Below are 20,283 nucleotides of genomic sequence, written 5' to 3' on the forward strand. Positions count from 1 at the left end.
ATGTAAAAAATCAATATAGACTAATAAATTTAAATTAAATAAATTGCTATTTGTCTCTATAACTTACTCTCAAATAGGTTCATGACTCTTTCAATATCTTAAATTAGTTCATATATTTGCTAAATGTTTCTCAATTTAGTTTCTCCGTTCACGACAAGAAAACCGCGATTTCTTAACAAATTAGGGCTTTTAAGTTCTCAATAATTTATTGGGGGGCATAGAGCCCTCAACAAGTTACAAAAGTCATCAATAAATAAAGTGCAAATAATAGATAAATTAAATAATAGCTTGGTGGTTCTTGGGAACCGATAAGTGTGCTGGAATTTAAAAAATAATTGATAAGCACTTATCGGCGGCAGTGTTTTAAAAATCGGACCGGTCATCGAACCGTTGATGGTACTGGTTCATTGGTTCGTTGGTCGAACCACTGGGTCACTGGTCGAACCGCATGACTAAACCGAATAAAATTGGATAAACCGGTTGAATAAACCGCTCTCTATAACAAAATTATATAGGTATTAAACCAGGTTGAATCAAATGACTCAGTCTCTACAAAACATATGATTTATTTTATAGGTATGAACATAACCTTTTGAAAGTTTTATAAGATCCATTAGTTTGTTTAAATTTCATGCGAACGTGTTTAAATAATTAATTATATTTATGTTTAAATAGACTAATAAATTAATGAGATTAAACTATTTTCTTATGTTTAACATGACATTATAGAGAAGTATATTTCAACTCTAGTATATAATAATACATTTAAATATGTAAAAAATTAATATAGACTAATAAATTTAAATTAAATAAATTGTTATTTGTCTCTATAACTTACTCTCAAATAGGTTCATGACTCTTTCAATAACTTAAATTAGTTCATACATTTGCTAAATGTTTCTCAATTTAGTTTCTCCATTCACGACAAGAAAATCGCAATTTCTTAACAAAATTAGTTGGGGCTTTTAAGTTCTCAATAATTTATTGGGGGCATAGAGCCCTCAACAAGTTACAAAAGCCATCAATAAATAAAGTGCAAATAATAGATAAATTAAATAATAGTTTGGTGGTTCTTGGGAACCGATAAGTGTGCTGGAATTTAAAAAATAATTGACAAGCACTTATCGGCGGTTTTGGGCCGCCAATAAGTTATAAAAGGCCTTAAGCCGCCAAGAAGTAAAGATGGCCACCAATAAGTGTTTTTTGACCATTTGAAAACAACCTAGCCGCCAACAAGTGATAAATGACCGCCAATAATTGATCAGGTTGCAACGGTTCCTCTCCCTTCTCTATACTCACTCCATTCTTAATTATAAGCAAAAATTATCTTTTTAGATTCATTGAAAAAGTGATGTATCTGGTCTACATTATAGTCCAGTTATTCAATGAATTTGAAAAATTAACGTTTGGTTATAATTAAGAATGGAGGGGTATATTCATACAACTACAATTCATTTTTACACTTTTAGGGCTTGTTTGGTGCGCAGGATAAGAGACATGATGCGATAACTATATCATATTCTGTCTCAATCCAGCGTTTGGTGCGACAGCAGGATATGGTAAGTAAATCCTGAAACTTATCATATCCTGACTGTCTAGTTAAAATTCTTATCATGATTTTGAGTTGGGTTACCAACAGGATAAGTTAAGAAAATAATTTATTGATAATCAAAATTCAAAATTCTACTAAAATTACAATATTTTAAAGTAAATTTTATAACAAATTAAATATAATTCTTTTGTAATGGTAGTTTTATTATTACATATGAGATATATTATATATTTATTTAGCTTATCTAACATATATATAATTGAGTTATTTATTTGATTAGGATTCATATAAAAAATTTAACTTGTTTATTTTCTTACGATGTTTATTTAAAATTATATAAAGTTATTTGATTACTTATTTATATTTTTTATTTATAAAATTTAAAGTATTACAAAATAATTTATAAAAATAATAATTGTTTTACAAGGGTAATTTTATCATTTAAGTATGTTATATATTTTATCATATTATTATGAGAGAGTATGTATTAAAAACATGATATTGATATGATAGTTATCGTGTTTGTTATTCTGTGTGCACCAAACATATGATAGGATAACTGAAGATAACTGTTATCCTGCTTATATCATATCATATTCTTATCCTACTTTATATCCTATCATGTCATTATCCTATCTTGCGCACCAAATGGACCCTTATTCTCTCTCTATTTTTTTTTCATACTTCTAAAATAATTTTCAATTTGAATTTCATTTCTCTATCTAAAAAGTTGTAAGTGTTTACATTTTAATTTATTAAAAAATAATAATTTAAGAATCAGAATTTTTTATTTTTAAATAATTAAATTATTAATCTAAGTATTTGAAAAAAATAATTTAAACATTATATTTCTGATTTTTAAATAATTAATTAAATTTTTTTAAAAATAATTAATTTAAATAAATTATTTTTTAAAAAATAATTTAATTATTTAAAAATTAAAATTTATGATTTTTAAATAACTAAATTATTTTTTTAAATTTCCGTAGGCAAGTTATTGAGGGCCGGGGTCGTCAAAAGTTTTATTAAAGGTCTATGACCGCCAATAAATATATGTCAATATTTTATTGAAAATCCTTAGCCGCCAATAAATGTTACCGATGAGCTTTTAATTGGCAGACCAAGACCGCTAGAATTTGCTTTTATTTGGAGTATCTGACTTGAAATTTGAAGAGAAACATACTAATCTACGAACTATTTATTAATGTTGATATATACATAGTCCAATAATCCACAATTTTAAGTGTTATTAACCACCACAATTTTCAAATGAACACAAATTGTGGTTATAATATTCAAAAACCAAAAACCACCGCGATTGTAATTTTAAGGGTTTGCTCTAGTGATAAAAAGACATGTCTTGAATTTAGGAAGAGTTGAGTTTGAGTCCCACTAGTGCTCTTGGAGGGTGGTACATATAATTATTTTTGTAAATGCTTTATGAGCCAATTAAGTAAGGGTCTTGAACCAATATTTTTTTTTTACAGCAGGGTCTTGAACCAATTAAGTAAGTAATCAGAGGTTTAATCTTTAACTTTTTTGTATGATAAAAATTTGGTTGACAGAGAAGAATCTATTTTACATGTTCCATAAATTCTCCAACAAAAATTAGTCACAGCTAAATGAAAGTGAAAATTAGATAAAAAAAAATTAAGGGGCCCCATAGAATTAAACGTGGAAAGAAAAAGTCAAAATAATCATTGTCATATATCTATCTAGTCTAGTTGATTATAACACTTAAACCAATTAATTAAATAAGGGCTCAAACGACCAAACATTTCATGGTCGAAACAAACCCGAGATCTAAAGAAACTTTTTTTTTTTTGAAAAAAATAAAAATTGAAACCACATCTTACATTATGACAATATTCTTATTTTTTATGATATTTATTATCATCATAGATTTTGTTGAAATTAAAAATTAGTTCCAAAAATAATAGTATATATCTAGTTGCCAGTGTTGAAGGAAGATTATATAATAGGCACAAACGACACCGACTTCAAAACAGATCAAATCATCAAATCAGTTGCTTGTCTCTGAAATTAATCTACTAAACATGTCTTCAAAAAATCCAAATATTTATAAGAAAAATGTTTATATTTTTTTTTGTCTAAATTGAGTATTCTTTGTCCACAATTGCAGAAATTAATTCCTCGGATTTTGTGAGATTCAAATTGACGACAAACTTCCTTAAATATTTTAAAGTTGATGTATGCTCAAGTCAGGACCCTGGTTAACCTAGAAGAAAGTTGTGTCATTTCGTTTAAAGTAAAATGTTTATAATCTACTAAAATGTTTCAAAAAATTATGAAAATTTTAAGGTGTATATATGAGTTGAAAAATATTGCGGTACTAAATTTGAAGAATATTTTAATAAAAATGAAAATTTTAAATTTTCAAAGGACTAAAATAAATTTGACACTAAAGTATATATATTTTTTATTTTCATTTAAAAAACTCATCAGCACTTCCACGACAATAGTCAACCAAAGAGAGAAAATAATTAATATTTAATTATTAATTGTTCTTTTCAAAAATTGAACTCAAATTATTTGGAAAATTTTCGGTTATCTATTTTTAGTAGTAGTAGTAGTAGTAAATACCATATAATAATATAGGTTTTATGTAATATGAAAGACTTCACCAAATCTTTTACGATGTATAAGTCTTTAATAACATTATAACAAATACAAATTTTACAAAATTCACTGTTGAATTGAAAGTTTATATCATATGTATCATCCATAAAGTTATTCAAAGAAATTAAAAATCATTGGATATGTTATTGAAACTCATCAAAATTAACAATATTTAATAAAGATCCATTAACTGTTAATTTTGATGCGCCTAAAAAACATATCAAATGATTTTTGATTTCTTTAAAAAAAAAAGGACGAATATAAACTTTCGATTCAACGGTGAAATTTATAATATTCGTATTCATTATGATAATATTCATTATACACCATATACTGCTATAAACTGACTCAAAAAAGCATACTACTTTAAAAATATTATTTTCAAAAATCGTAATTCAATTTTTCAAAAGTCAAATTATCATAGTACTTATCAATACAAAATAAAAATTACTTTTCAATTTTTTAATATCTGTATTTAGCTAGGACACACGATGGAACACTCAAATAATCAAACTCTACTAGTCTAGTTGCCGCTGTTGAAGGCAGACTATATAATACATGACATCGATTTAACATAGTCAACCAAATGAAGAAAACATCATGTGAATTATTGCGGCTGCGCTCATGCAATTTCATTGATTTTTTCCCCCTTGTTTTTCATATGCTCCACCTGTTATCTCCTTCTATGACATGTTGTCGTCGCCGCCATATTCAAAATGTAACTTAGTCATCTCTTCCTTGTTGTGGGTCAGCACCTTTGAAAGAAATGGAGGATTCCATTCGGTGACTCCGCGATCGCCCTCTATAGGATCAAAATAAGATAAAACTAGAAGATAATTAAGTTTTGTACTCTATTAATTTCTCAGTCCCTCTAGTCGGATGGGTGCCGGCCGATCTTTCGACCAGATCCCCTAAAAACAGTATGTGCGGAAAAAACAACTAAACTTTTTTTTTGGGTACAAAAAACAACTAAAACTTTAGGTTTAACTACACATTTGGTCCCTTACGTTTATTTTAGGTTTCAATTTGGTCCCTTACGTTTAAAAAATATCAATTTGGTCCCTTACGTTTATTTTAAGTTTCAAGTTAGTCCTTTCCGTTAGTTTTGTCACTAACACCGTTTGAATAGTACACGTGTCAGCGTGTCCAAGTGCCACGTGTCAGTCCACGTATGCAAATTGACTGCCACATGTGACAAAATTGACGGAAAGGACCAACTTGAAACCTAAAATAAACGTAAGGGACCAAATTGATACTTTTTAAACGTAAGGGACCAAATTGAAACCTAAAATAAACGTAAGGGACCAAATGTATAGTTAAGCCAAAACTTTATTAACAATCTTTGACTAAACTTTATTAACAATTATTCTTTTTAAAATTCTTTCAGATCAATTCAATCACTTGATTTGCATTATACTGCTACTGCGCATTACATTACATATAAAACAAAGGAGAAGGAATTGAATGCCAAGAAGGAAACATTTGCATCTTCACAACAGATTATCTATTTGGCAAACGCTAATTTATGTCATAAGAGCAATTTAATATATATTTGGCTTAAATGCATTTTTGATCCCTCTATTTTCAAAAAAATAAAGTTTTGGTCTCCATATTTTAAAAATCAACTTTTTAGTCCCCAATTTTATTTTATTTTTAGTTTTGATCCCCATCCCATTTTAAGGCTAATTTTATTGATGTGGCATTGCCACTAATGCATATCAGCGTCCACGTGGAAAAATTTAATATCCATGTCATTATTTATTTTTAATTCAATAAAACTTATTTTATAAAATATTTTAATTATTAAAATTATAGTATTTTTAAAAAAGAAATCAATCAAAAAATAATTCAAAAACATAAAAAATCACACAAAACAATTCATAACCCCCATTATCATCACACACTTATCAAGTTATCCTTACTCTTCTTACCAACCCAGAAAACAAAATAATCATGTTTCACATCATATCATCATCGTAAACTCATTAAAATAAAAAATCCCAAAATTCACAACCTCTAATTTATTAAACCTAAGAAAAAACAAACAATCATAACATGGACATGGTCCTCTTTGATTCAAATCAAACAATTGCATATTGAAAGCAAGTTTTGTGTGTCAAGAACCTCCAACTTTCATCATCATCCAACTTTATACAAAACCAATCTAGAATTCAACTTCAAACAATTTCTGGGTTTTCATTCAAACCCATCCAAAGTCATATAGATAGTTTAAAGAGTATGAGTAATTTCTATTGAAACACAAAATCATCTCTAATTTCTTTTCGTTTTTAAAAATCCAGAAATTGTTGAGTTTGAACGGAAACCATAGGATTGGTGAAATCCATAAGGAAGGATTCTCTCTGACGGTGAATAAAATTCTAGTAGTTGAATGTTTGATAATTAGGGTTTCAAATTTCATATTTTATAAGATTTAACAATTATTATTTCTGTTGGATATATAATTCTAATAATCAAAATATTTTATAAATAAAATTTTATTGAATTTAAAAATATATAATAATGACATGGATATTAAATTTGTCCACATGAATGTTGCCACATTATTAGTTACAAGGCCGCATCAACAAAATTAACCCCAAAATGGGATGGGGATCAAAACTCGAATAAAAATGAAAATAGGGGGACTAAAAAACTGGTTTTTTAAATAGGGGACCAAAACTTCATTTTTTTAAAAATAGGGGGACCAAAAATGCATTTAAGCCTATTTTTTTTTAAAAAAGAGTTGTGCATTAAACTTTTTAAAAATCAAATTATTATATTTTTCAATACAATAATATTCTTTTTTTTTGTTTTCTTAACATGTGTCTTGAAAACACACGTTAACAAGACCCTATCTATTTTTTTTTTCTTCGTGTAAACCGGGTATCTCTAGGTACAACTGTATAAACTAATCTTAAGGCTTTGTGGAATTAAAATGAATGACAATCTGTCTTTAAGAATTTTGACACGACTGAATGTCCAGGTCAAAGATCAAATCTAAAATCTCGATTAAGTTAGAAGAAACTCAGTCCTCTTGCTATATATTTTTAGTAGCAGCAGCCTTAAAAATGCATGCATATATATAAATGTCTTAGGTGAACAGAAACCGACACTGAAACCGTATTCAGACGGTCAACATGATTATTTTAATACTTACCTTCACTTAAGAGGTATTGTCTTACTCAATTGACTACGACGGTGGTGTTCCTATATATAAAAGAGTTATAATGATACCATGCTAAGTGCAATATTCATTCTTTTTTTTTTGGTAGTAGATTCCACTTTGTTTCTTCTAGGTATTAAAATTATTTTCATTTGTAGGTAACTTGAAGTTGGTCAGAAAATCAAACACAAGTCTTGGAGATTAAGATAAAGGAAGAATGAGGTAATTTTGTTTATTATGTTTTTAATGATGACATTTCTTTTCTTAAAATCATTGTAAGAAAAAATTCTTTGTTTTAAATAGTTTCAAAATACTATGCAATTTCCTTTTATTCTTGTTTGTTTCGGTCTATAGAATAGATGTTCATATAATATTTAAAATGAATATTACTTATGTTGTGGGAGTTCGAGGGGCTCGGGAAAAATAATGAGGCCAATGCTCCAGGATCACAAGAGAGACGTCACATTTCAAACCAAAACTTTAAGGCAGTAGGTTAATCAAATATGAAGTTAATATTATATATATATATTACACATGAACAAAAGGTAGACGGACAACAAGCTGCACCGCTAATCCTTTTTGAATAGCAAAACCAAATTTTTGAAAAACTACATTTCTAGACGCGGGCGTCGCGACATTACAATGCATGACCTTTTGAACTCTTTTCAAAAGGTTTACATCCTCTGATGCTAGAAATCCAAAAGTGTCAAATGCAAACGGTATAAAAACGTGTCGGACTTATGCAAATAAATTTTATAGGAGCTAAAATAATTAAAACAAGAATAAAATGAATATTTATAGTAGTATTAATTTTAACAAGAGAATTAAAAGAAAAAGAATTATAATTTTTATTTTGTGTTGTTTTAACATGCAGTATGAGCAGTAGCAGGTTAAACTCATTGGGAAGGTACCGTGGTAATCAAGTATTTACCTATAGCAACACTTCTATCCATTACCATAAACCCATTTGTGTAAAGATAAAATCTGTAGCACATAGAGGAGGGAATATTGTGAAGGTGGAACCAAAACCAAGAAAAGGTTTCACTTCAAAAGTTATTGATTTGTTGGAGATGCTTGTTGTCAAGTTCTTTTATGATTCTTCACTTTCTCATCACTGGCTTGCTGGTAATTTTGCACCTGTTCAAGATGAGACACCTCCTGTTAAGAATCTTCCTGTTAATGGGTACCTTCCGGTTAGTGAAAGAAAATTGCTTCTTTTTGTCCTCAATTTTAAAAGTAACAATTTTTAATATTTTCAAGATATAATTTTATTTATTCTTATGAAATTAAATGCAACGTATTGAATTTACTCTCTTTTCTTTTCTCCATAAGAGTGTGTACAATGGTTTATATTTTCAACACTCACATTTTTCACTTTTTACACTCCACATCATCTTCTCTCTCTTCCATCTAATAATTAAACATTCATTCAACTTTTACTCACTACAATAGTTTTGTTTAATAAAATTCAACATCCGCCAAATGTTAGTTGGTTCAGTGGTGATTGGCGCTGAACTTAGTAAGGAGGACAACGGTTCGATCCTCCGCAACTGCATTTGGGAGGGGACTAGAACCACTTGATGCCAGAACTCGCCCCGAACTCTGGACTACTAGGGTCTCCTTCCCCTATGAACCTGAGGGTGGAAAAAAAAATTCAACACCCTACCCCACCACTTTTATTTCATATTTTCTTTTATGTTTTTGTTTTTGTGATTATATATTAATAATAATTATCGATTGAAATTAAATTAAAATAATTAAGAATTAAATATTGTTTTTCTAATTTAATAATGTATTTGAATTTATTTTTTTGATTTTATATTCTTATTTAATTTTTTTTCTTACAAGAGTTTATTGAAGGCTAAATAGAAAAATTAGAGGAAAAAATTCATTTTTTTTCGGTGTTCAAATGAAATGAACACTGTCTCTATTTATAGACAAAAAAAATGATGAATTTTGGTGAAAAAATAAAAAAATTTACTATGAAATAATTGACCCAAATAATTAAAATGAGATAAAAATCTAAAAATCACAGCAATCAATAAGATGTTGCCAAGTGTAGGAAGGGGACCAACTCCCTCCCTCCCCCACCCAGACTTGCATTCAATGTGTTTCACCAACTCATTCAACACCCTCATTGCATGCATTCAACTATTGAAAATGAAAATTCTTATTACATTTTCCTATAAAATTTATTTCAAGAAAAACGTAAAAAGTCATATTACAAACTATTATTTTTACTTTTCTTAATAAGTGTCGGAAAAAAATACTTTGCTTATAATTTGAGACAGAAGGAGTATTTACAAACCATTCAAACGGTGATAAAATATATAGAAATGATTTCCACGTGTTGTGCACTTGAAGATAGTGGTTAATGGCGTTTAAAATTGCAATTAATTGTGTAGACAGGATGATTAATCAATTGTGACACATTGGTTGACTTAGTATGATTAATGAGTTGTGCCATATGAGTTGACCTAGGTCTTGGAGTGTGCTCCTCTGAAGTTCGAATCTTCTTAGTGTCACTTTTTATGTTAGGCAGTTTATATAGAGCAAACGCTTCAAATGGCCCCCTCGCTAGCTTGTGGATGGTTGGATTGATAATTATTTCTTTGGATTAGTCGGTCTTCAACCTGGATACCGAATTTTCAAAAAACAAACAAACTATCAACCACATATTTGAACAACATTAGCCTGTTTGTCAAAAATCATTTCTCTTTCGGCATGTGTTTTATATGGTGGGGTTGTTTCGGTATTTAAATTTCTAAATCTTTTATTGTCTAAACTTGAAGTGGAAGGAACATAGTCTATATAAGTAAATGACCTTTAAAATCACTAACCATTTGAAGTCTATTGCAGGATTGCTTGAATGGAGAGTTTCTCAGGGTGGGACCCAATCCGAAGTTTCCTCCGGTAGCTGGATATCATTGGTAAATAATTTTACACCGACAATGCATAAACTTTAATCTCTATTAGTTATGAGTATATTGATTTTCATTTTCATATAGTTTGCTATTTAAGTTTATCTGGACTCATACAATGCTTTCGATTTCTGTTTTTACAGGTTCGATGGAGATGGGTGCGCGATTCTCGTTCTTTATGTAAATATTTATATTGCTGTTAAAGGATATTAACACAAGGTTATAATTTTGGTATCAATGAATTGCAGAATGATTCACGGTTTACGTATCAAAGATGGAAAAGCTACATATGTTTCCCGTTTCGTGAGAACTTCTCGTCTTAAACAAGAAGAATACTTCGGAGGCTGTAAATTTATGAAGGTATGAAAGGAAAGTGTAAAGTATATATACAAGCTTAGTGAAGAATATATTACTTACTAATCATACACAAATTTTGGTTCTATACTTGTTGTATGTCATTTTCAGATTGGAGATGTCAAAGGTCTACTTGGACTTTTAATGGTTATGATACAAATGTTGAGAGAAAAATTGAAAATACTTGATGTTTCTTATGGAACTGGAACAGGTAACTTGTGCAACAAGTAATTTATTTCAAATTCAAAATCCTAGATATTTTTTTTACAGTCTGCATTTTTTTTTTCTTTCATAATGTTTCTTAATGTATGTCTCGTTTCAGCTAATACGGGACTTGTATATCACAATGGGAAATTTCTGGCGCTCTCAGAACGAGACAAACCTTGTGAGTACTTTTCCTTTGTTTTACTTTTATGAAAGATATAAACTTGTCGATTATATCTGAAATTCCGTAAACTAAATAGATCAAAGTGGTTAAAAAGATTCATCAGATTCATGTGACTCAAGTAGTATTACTTTAAATTTTGCAGATGCTATTAAAGTTTTTGAAGATGGTGATTTGCATACACTTGGAATGATAGATTATGACAAGAGACTGGACCATTATTTCACTGCTCATCCAAAACTTGATCCTTTTACTGGTAAATCCGCCTTCTTCAAATAAGTGATTAAGATGATTGATTGATTTAATGTAATAGTCATATGCAGCACTTATACTTCAGATTGATGACATGTCGGGTGTCCGACATGTGTCTGACACCGACACATTTAATTATATTTATCTTCAATCACTTTTATTACTCCTATCCTATCTATATGTCAGTGTTGTGGCTAGTGTTCGTGTCAGTGTCTGTGTCAATGCTATGATATTCATTCTCATTCGAACAAATAAATAACTTGTGTGGATGCAGGGGAGATGTTTACATTCGGATATTCACAAACCCCGCCATATATCACATACAGAGTAATTTCAAAGGATGGTTATATGCATGATCCTGTTCCCATAACAATATCACATCCCATCATGATGCATGACTTTGCCATAACCGAGAATTACGCAATTTTTATGGATCTTCCTGTGTACTTTAGGCCAAAGGTATTGTAGGTTTTTCTGTTAAATGTACTCTGACTAAAGATTGATTTGTTAATTATATAACTTCGATGGAAATTAAATGAATCTTGAATTGTTGTTTCAAATTCCATTTTTCAGGAAATGGTGAAGAATCAGAAACTCATATTCTCTTTTGATTCAACCACGAAAGCTCGTTTCGGTGTCCTACATCGCTATGCTAAAGACGATAAGCTCATAAGATGGTTTGAATTACCAAATTGCTTCATATTCCATAATGGTGTGTTTATTTTCTTTGTTTCATCTTAATATAATATAATGATTGATGGAAGATAGAATAGCAGTGTAGAGTTAGAATGCGAAACTAAGATTCAATTCGTGCTTTAAATTCATTAATTCTGATTGACTCGTTCATTGTAACCTTTTATATGACATTTTTCTTTCACTAGCTAATGCTTGGGAAGAGGAGGATGAAGTTGTTTTGATCACATGCCGACTGAAGAATCCGGATTTGGACATGATCAGCGAAAATATCAAGGATAAGCTTGAAAATTTCTCAAATGAGCTGTAAAAAGACTTGTTCTTATTCGTAATATATGAAGCAAATTTGACTCGATGTTATTCTATGTCTATGCATATTGAACAATTTGAGTGAACTCTTTCCAGGTATGAAATGAGGTTTAACATGAAAACCGGTAAAGCTTCTCAAAAGAAACTGTCGGCATTTTCTGTAGATTTTCCTAGGGTGAATGAAAACTACACTGGCAGGTAAAAACTTATTCTTATTCGTATCATAATTTGAACAAATCGCTAGTGTTATGCAATACATGATTTAGTACACGATGCAATCAAATAGGGCTATAGTGGTGCTGTAAAATCGTTGCGTAGCAGAATTTGACTAAGCCGCTATTTTCTGCAATTTGCGATTGAGTATTTTCATTTTATCAGGAAACAGAAGTATGTATATGGAACCATATTAGACAGCACTTCAACCGGGATTATTAAATTTGATTTGAATGCTGAACCTGATTTTGGCAAAACAAAGCATGAAGTCGGAGGAAATGTTTGTGGTCTCTATGGCTTGGGACCAGGAACGTTTTGCTCGGATGCTATTTATGTCCCTCGTGTCCCTGGAACAAATTCCGAAGAAGATGACGGTTACTTGATCTTTTATGTACATGATGAGAATACAAGGTATCAAATCAAATTCTCTATATTTATGACTATGCCATAGTTTTTTGAGATTTTTTTGCTAATAGGGTGAGTTAAACTACAATGTCGCAGGAAATCATCCGTGCATGTCATAGATGCAAAAACAATGTCAGCAGATCCTATTGCAGTTGTAGAATTGCCTCGAAGAGTTCCATATAGTTTCCATTCCTTCTTTTTGACAGAGGTTTGTGTTACTTCATACTCACTTAACTATGGAATGGATCATTTAAGTTTCCATTCCTTTTTGTTCAAGTGCATTCTGTTAATTGCTATTTTCATGGCTCTCTTCATAGGAACAACTGCAAGAACAAGCCAAACTGTAATTTTGTTGAGAGCTTCACAGCGCCGCCTCAATGTACGCGTACACATCTTTCTACCAACTGTTAGGATATTTTATGATGGAATGAAGTTTCCATTCTATTATTTAAGTAGTGGTTACTCAAGTAGATATTATTGTATTGTGGGAGCTATAATAGTTAGTAACATTAATTAGTTATTCTTCTATTTGGCTATATTAGCCTTATATACCCTTGATGTAATTCACTAGTTCATTATTAATAAATTATTTAACCTGCACTCATTTACAGGCACAAAAAGGCCTACTATAGTAATATTCATTCACCTAGTGAGAGGGTGGTGTTGCACAACTATCATGTTCACCACCATTAAAGAGTGGAGCTAAAAAAATGAAGAGCATGCACACACCATAAATAACACAATATAGAATGGAATAGAAGCAGTGGCGGAGCCAGAAATGGTATTAAGTCCGGACACAATTTTAATCACAAATGCACAAATATTTATTGGTTTAAGGTTTTCGGATCGATCAGATGGTTTTAAACTAATAATATATATTATTTATATACTTAAATTATAATAAAAGTAATTAATTTTAAGAATTTCATCTAAATATTTGATTCATAATAATTATATAAGTAAAAGTCATAAATTCCCCACAATCCTACATATAAAAAAAAGTAGAATTACAACATATTTTACATATTTGAGATTAACACAAAAGAATAATATTTTTTTGGTATTTTGGGTTATACTTAAGCATGAGGTAAAAAATTAAAATCAAATAAAAACAATAATAATACATTTGTTTACTATTTTTACCATATATAAAAAGGGAAACAAAATTGATATTTTTAGTATTTTTTATAAAGATTTTTTTGTGATTTTTAGATATCTTTAATAAAGAAAATAACATAAAATTAACTTAAATGAAATAAAGGGTAATTTTGATAATATATATGTAAACAAATAAAGAAAACAAAACCAAAATAAACATTAAGTTTTGAAAATGATAGGAAGCTGGGAGTTGAACACAGGTCCCCTGTGTGACAAATTCATCCCTCAGCCACTGAGCTAGTGCGCACGATTTTGTCTAAATAAGGCTTCATTAATATATATAAATATATATTAAAACAACCCTTTAATCTACTGTTCATCATCTTCAACCTCCAAAACAACCAAAATCATAAATCGAATTTTTCAATTCTAGCACCAAATTGGACAAGTAAATATACCATTTTGCTCAGAATTTTATGAGGATTATGAATATACACTTAAATTTTATTAATTCTTACTCAAACATTCGAATTTTCAGATTAAAGTAACAACCCTAAAAAAAAAAAATTGGGTGCCGAGCCCGGGCACGTGCCAGGGCATGCCGGGTGGTGGATCCGCCCCTGAATAGAAGTCTTATATAAACACCATTCAAAGATAATGTGAGTGAAAGAATAGATGGGATAAAAATAAAAGAAAATTCCAAAATTTTGTGGAGTATATGACACACAAGTGATTCTTATTGTAAAGTTCACAAACCAAAGTTGATTTTTCTTTTATTTCTTTCACTCATTTTGCAAATGAACATGTAAAGAGAAACACGAGCAAGGGGAGACCAAACAAGGCATGAAGTTTACCATGTCACTGGTTTCACCACACTATAATCTAAATTAACTTAGCCAAGAATGATTTGCCTTTGAATTACAGCATCATAAGTTGGATGAGATAAATCCCTTCATCTTCACCTGCACTGTATGAGACATATGTAAGAATTTAGATAAACTCAATAACATCATATATTGTAGATTGAGAAATATCAATAAATAAGATATTTCTAAGGGTATTGTTAGAAAAATAATTACTATTTTCTAGTATCAAGTTTATAATATCTACCTGTTGCTGTATGGAGGGTCATTTAATACCACCATTTGATTCCCTCTCTTTACCAAAGAAGTCACTCTCCTGTTTTCCATTTGCCTGTGAATGACATAGAGCTGTAAAGCCATTTCCAGCACAGTAACCGATGTTGAAACCCTGCATTTTGTGCACGGACTGTGACGCATTAGATGAGCCTTGATTCTCCTTGTTGGTAACCAGTGTTGTACCAGTATTGTTGTCTTTTTCTAGAGCGGCATGAGAATCTTTATGTTCGAGCTTCTTTGTATTGAGAAAGCGACCGCCATTTCCCCTTGCCCTTCTCAAAGCATGTAGGTGACGGGATTCGTGTAGATATGGCTATAAGAAATGAATGATACAAGTGTAAGAAATAAATACTTATTTATATTAATACTAGAGTCCTAATCTTCATTAAATAAGGAAACAAATAATGATAAATGATAAAATATAGAAACTGTTTTCTAAGGGATAATTAAGTCACCTAGATTGATCTAAGATACAATTTAGATATTATAAGATGTTTTCCCTATTTCTTAATATAAAACACAACGAATTTTAATTTTATGGCTATTTTTTCATCATATCAGTGAAAATGCTTTAAGGTAGATATCAGTCGTATACCTTTCTAACTTTAATAACTTTCTTTTCGAGCTCAGCCTTAGCGCGCGACTGTCTTCGCCTCAAAATACCATGATACTGCTTTGCATTGACATAGACAGGTTCCTCTTCCATTTCAAGTGGCAAAAGCACTCTAGCATGATGCATTTGGTATAGCTGGGGGTTCATCTAGCACAATGCCAATAACTGTTAGTACTCGAAGTTGCGAGCCGATCATAACAAGTATGCATAGATACATATTTTCCTCCGACCTATATCAGTACATGTTCTTATACCGCGAATCAGTCACAAAAAAACATACAATTGTCTGTTTTAGTTAGTAAATTATATCAAACATGTATCATATATAGATGACATTTGTTTCTTTAGATGGTAAGAAGTGCCGAAAATGTATCCGAAATAATTATATGGACTTCTGATAATCTTCCATCTTTTTAAGTATATGGACTTCATAGATTACATGCATATTCGCTTTATCAACTAATTTATCATTACAACATATCTGGAATAATTGTAAATACTAGTATCTTTGTCCTTGCAAGTAATAAAATAATATGTTGATAGTATTTTTAGGTTGTGAATAAGCCTAACATGCACAAATATAGGTGCACACCTTGGAAGCACGGACACATACACTGACACGTCGACACCGATAATAGTTTGAGAAAATGACATAATTCAATGTACTAATGTAGTCATAATGACACCAGGACACGCCTAATCCGAGGAGTGTCCGTGCTTTATTGGTGCACACAATATCTATCCTAGAAACCAAACAAAAGAAGTAAACAAATTCTGTTTCTAATGAGGGAAAGTTCTAGTCTATAGATTTAGAAAGAGAAAAGTTGAAATGAGATTGAGATTGATTTTCAAACACATTGCCATCGCAATATGCTGATAGCATACCATAGCTTGTTGTCCATAAGTTGTTAAGATTTGACCAAACTCTGCATTTGAATAAGGGGATGTTAAAACCTGCATGCAACAAGATGATTGAGGAAGCTTACAAATCTTTGTTTTTGCACAAAAAGATATATAATGCAAAGTGCAGTGTATAATAAAAGTTCGTCATGTCTACATAGCTTAGAAAAATGTAATGCAGATTGGTCTTACAATTGAATGACCATCAAGGTGTTTGTCCATGGTAAATGGAGTTGAGGACAGGGCGTGTTTGATGTTTTGCTGCTCCTTGACAACGTCCCCACCTGAGACCAATAAGATAATTTTTTTGTGAATAATATGCATATACAATTCTAATACATGATAAAATAGTTGGATTTAAAAACTCAGTTAAGCGCTTATCTTATAAGTGCTTATGTATAAGCTATTTCTATAATAAAAGATGAAATCAAATCAATTTTTTTCATATAAGTTGTTTTCATAAGCTATGTTAGAGAGCAGCTTATAATGATAACGGGTCGAATAGCACTCCAATTGAAGGCGGGTAGTGGGAGAAATGTGCAAGCAAATAAGCTAAAAACAGCACAGACATATCATAAGTTGTTTTCATAAGCTCTCTCAAAGAGTCTCACAAGTACTTATATCATTTGATAACCTCAAATAAGTCAATCGAAACAGGCCTAGTTTCAAGTGAATTATCAATCTACCATTCAAAATTCATTATTGAAGACACAAATCTCTCACTTTGAACACAATTAGAATATCATTAATGAGTTAGATTTCCTTCATGAAGCTACTTGTAATGTCTATAAGTTTCTCTTATTTACGAACAATCATAGTAAATAAGGGCATAAAATGCTTAATTCTATATGTTCGTTAAGATGAAAAAGTCGAAATGGTTTCGACAAATCTTGAAGCCAAAGTTCAATTGGCCTGAAATTATGTCAACTCTATCTAAACAGATAAATTAATACAACTAACACAAGCATATTGGTTAATTCAAATAGTTAGAACTTTTTCAAAAAGAATTAACAAAAATACATTATTATAAACAAGCAAAATTCTAAAGAGGTATCAAAATAAAGACACCTGACTTATCAGTTACATAAAGTGAAGGCGAAACCAAATGCTGTCTTTCATTAGCCTCTAAATCTGTTACACCATTCATGATTGAACCATTTAGCTGATCAGCTGAGCTTGATTTGGAGGCATTTTCAAGCCACCAAGGCTGATGTGAGTAAATGGAAGATGGCAACTCACTATGCTTTACTGCCAAATCATCGGTTTCAGGTTTCCCTGGCATCCTTTCACAAGTTTTTCCTTGGAACCAAACAAAGATAGAACAAATTCCAAATCACAGATACACAATAACATAACAAAATTCAAGTTTAAATATGATATTAACATAGTATTTTTTGTTTTTGTTTTAGTCCTGAAAGTTTTTTTGTTTAGGTTTCAGTCCAGCAAATTCAAAAACTACTGTTTTTAGTCCTTGGCGTCATACGTGGCCCAATATAATCACGCCATGTGTGCCAATAAGGCGGTGTTAAGGACTAAAAACAATTGTTTTTAAATTTACAGGACTGAAGAACATGCTCAGGTTTAATAATATGAATCTTATAACTCCATTGCCAGGGTGAATCTGTTAAATAATTTTAACACCTACCTACCCTTTAATCAGATAAGCTCAAAAAAGACTTGAGCTTTGTAGTTGATTATCAGTATATATTGTATGAAAACAAAGTGAACTCAAAAATCAAATTTTATTTTTTCTCCTACTTTCTTAACAACCAAATAAACATGCTGAAAAGAAAATCTCCATTTCTAAATTCTCATTAAGGAAAACGAAAACAAGTAAACAGAGAAACACCCTTTACAAAATTGTGGTCAAATTTGAATGAAAGCTATAAATTTGGTGATTTGAAAGCATAAAGTTATAAACTTTTGAAGAACTTACTGTTGAGAGGTTTGGCTTTCAGAAGCTGAATTGCATTTAGGTGAGAGTGAGACCCTTTTCTCTCTCTCTCTCTCTCTCTCTCTCTCTCTCTCTCTCTCTCTCTCTCTCTCTCTCTCTCTCTCTCTCTCTCTCTCTCTCTATGTTATTAGGAGAGACAATGGAGCATGATACATTGAATTTGAATTGATGAGAATATAAGAATAACAGGAATAATTTTTTTTTTTTTTCCTTTCAAATTTTTTATTTTTTATTTACAAATTAAAGTAATACTAACTATATTATAAGTCATAGTTTGATCGTTAAAATATCTAAATTGTTAGATTAAATATTTCTTCCATTTCAAAATATAAGTTAAAATAAATCGACAAAAGTTAATGTATTGGTTTAAATTTTACACAAAATACATCAAGTTTTATTGACTAAGTTTTACTTATATTTTGAAAGGGATGAAATATTTATAATTATATATCTTTTTGTTCACAGACTCCAAAAAAACAATACCGACAACTATAAAATTAACTTCGTGACTTAAAATTACAAGGTCAAAGTTTATCACAACCGTTTTCTCATATACAAATTTATATTTTAAAAAGCATTTTATATAAAAAAGTCATACAACATGTCATGAAAATTTGAAATAAAAATTATGTACTTATTTGTTGCTTACTATATTTTATGTTTCCTTTGTAATCTTTATATTATTAACAAAATATTATTTGTCTTACTTATTCAAATCTCAGTTGGATTTTTTTTTTTTTAGAAAATAAAAATACAAGAAATGTATTTTATTATTTTCTACTTCACGCCAAGGTCTTTGTCCTTGTTTGATGTCTCCCCTTTGGAAGAAAAACAAAATAAAATATGGAATCTTAATTACGTAATTTAATTGAGTGTAATTTAAGAACAATGATGTGTTGACAAAAATGGTCCCTCTTATCTCATTTTCTTTACTTTACTTTACTTACTTTAGAATGTGACATCAACAGAAACATTGTTTAAGAAATTTGTCAAGCCTTATCCTTATGTTACCTAGTACAACATAAAATATACAGTACTATGGAATGATGAATGCATCACATGGATAAGAATAAACAAATCATGTTTTAAAATCTATGTTTGATTTTCAATTTGGTGTCTAGATGTGAGTTTTACGACATTATAATTTATTAATAGTTGCTTATTTCATTTAACCTTTTTTTTTTTATATTCAAAGTTGATCTATATAACTATAAAAAAAAGTTGATTTTTTTATTCAAACAAAAGGTTGATTTACATAAGAAACTAAAGTTGATTTACAAAATGTTGATTATTTAATCAAGCATTATTAAATTCAAATTATTAATAAGATGGTTAATACAAAAAAAATAAATATCGGCCTAATCTTTTTAAAAAATTGTTTTCCTTTTCGTTTTAGTTAGTAATCTGTCTAATCTATTGACAAAGTTAAGGAGAAATTGCAATCACCCCCCTAAAGATTAACACATACACCCCCTTTTGGCTTAAAAATAAATACTAACTTCCCTTAAGACTTTCATTTCATTAAATAGATACATTTTACACCTTTAAGTAACTCTCAATAAAAATACACAATTGCAGAACTTTCCAACTCCACCTCTTTGAACACTCATCACAGGCTATTACAACACCCTTTTACATAACACCCAAAATCCACATATTGTCATAGTTAATCTAATTAACTAACTGAATTAT

The 20,283-nt window shown here is 30.0% G+C and overlaps 2 protein-coding genes across 3 annotated transcripts; one reads left to right on the forward strand and one right to left on the reverse strand.

Annotated features, from left to right (window-relative positions):
* The first annotated feature begins 7,450 nt into the window (after positions 1–7,450).
* On the forward strand, positions 7,451–13,491 carry LOC123893811 (carotenoid 9,10(9',10')-cleavage dioxygenase 1-like). Its single transcript, XM_045943610.1, has 15 exons — positions 7,451–7,577; positions 8,230–8,548; positions 10,215–10,285; positions 10,420–10,434; positions 10,525–10,636; positions 10,742–10,841; positions 10,953–11,015; positions 11,161–11,271; positions 11,542–11,726; positions 11,841–11,979; positions 12,149–12,266; positions 12,366–12,467; positions 12,648–12,893; positions 12,984–13,095; positions 13,205–13,491. The coding sequence occupies exons 1-15, from the start codon at positions 7,573–7,575 to the stop codon at positions 13,232–13,234; spliced, it is 1,728 nt and encodes a 575-aa protein (XP_045799566.1). The 5' UTR covers positions 7,451–7,572; the 3' UTR covers positions 13,235–13,491.
* A 1,157-nt stretch (positions 13,492–14,648) lies between these two features.
* Positions 14,649–18,731, reverse strand: LOC123893812 (nuclear transcription factor Y subunit A-1-like). 2 transcript variants are annotated; one of them, XM_045943612.1, is made up of 8 exons: positions 18,713–18,731; positions 18,574–18,646; positions 17,706–17,936; positions 16,830–16,921; positions 16,623–16,691; positions 15,720–15,884; positions 15,096–15,437; positions 14,649–14,947 (listed from the first exon to the last, which is right to left on the reverse strand). In XM_045943612.1, exons 3-7 carry the CDS (start codon positions 17,917–17,919, stop codon positions 15,114–15,116), a joined length of 864 nt encoding a protein of 287 aa, XP_045799568.1. In that variant the 5' UTR covers positions 17,920–17,936; positions 18,574–18,646; positions 18,713–18,731; the 3' UTR covers positions 14,649–14,947; positions 15,096–15,113. The 2 variants fall into 2 exon arrangements, with proteins under 2 accessions (XP_045799568.1, XP_045799567.1); XM_045943611.1 differs by having other exon boundaries at positions 14,649–14,952.
* Between the last annotated feature and the right edge of the window lie 1,552 nt (positions 18,732–20,283).

The sequence above is a fragment of the Trifolium pratense genome, linkage group LG7 (assembly GCF_020283565.1).
Source record: "Trifolium pratense cultivar HEN17-A07 linkage group LG7, ARS_RC_1.1, whole genome shotgun sequence".
Lineage (NCBI taxonomy): Eukaryota > Viridiplantae > Streptophyta > Magnoliopsida > Fabales > Fabaceae > Trifolium > Trifolium pratense.

What these genes read in the sequence shown, in the direction of transcription:
- LOC123893811 (XM_045943610.1), top strand. An exon ending in GAGGCTGTAAATTTATGAAG is followed by an intron (nt 10,637 to 10,741) that starts GTATGAAAGGAA and finishes TGTCATTTTCAG; the next exon opens with ATTGGAGATGTCAAAGGTCT. An exon ending in TTGCTTCATATTCCATAATG is followed by an intron (nt 11,980 to 12,148) that starts GTGTGTTTATTT and finishes TTCTTTCACTAG; the next exon opens with CTAATGCTTGGGAAGAGGAG.
- LOC123893812 (XM_045943612.1), bottom strand. Translation starts at nt 17,919, where the DNA reads ATGCCAGGGAAACCTGAAACCGATGATTTGGCAGTAAAGCATAGTGAG. An exon ending in TTATGTAACTGATAAGTCAG is followed by an intron (nt 16,922 to 17,705) that starts GTGTCTTTATTT and finishes TATTGGTCTCAG; the next exon opens with GTGGGGACGTTGTCAAGGAG. An exon ending in CTTATGGACAACAAGCTATG is followed by an intron (nt 15,885 to 16,622) that starts GTATGCTATCAG and finishes GCATTGTGCTAG; the next exon opens with ATGAACCCCCAGCTATACCA.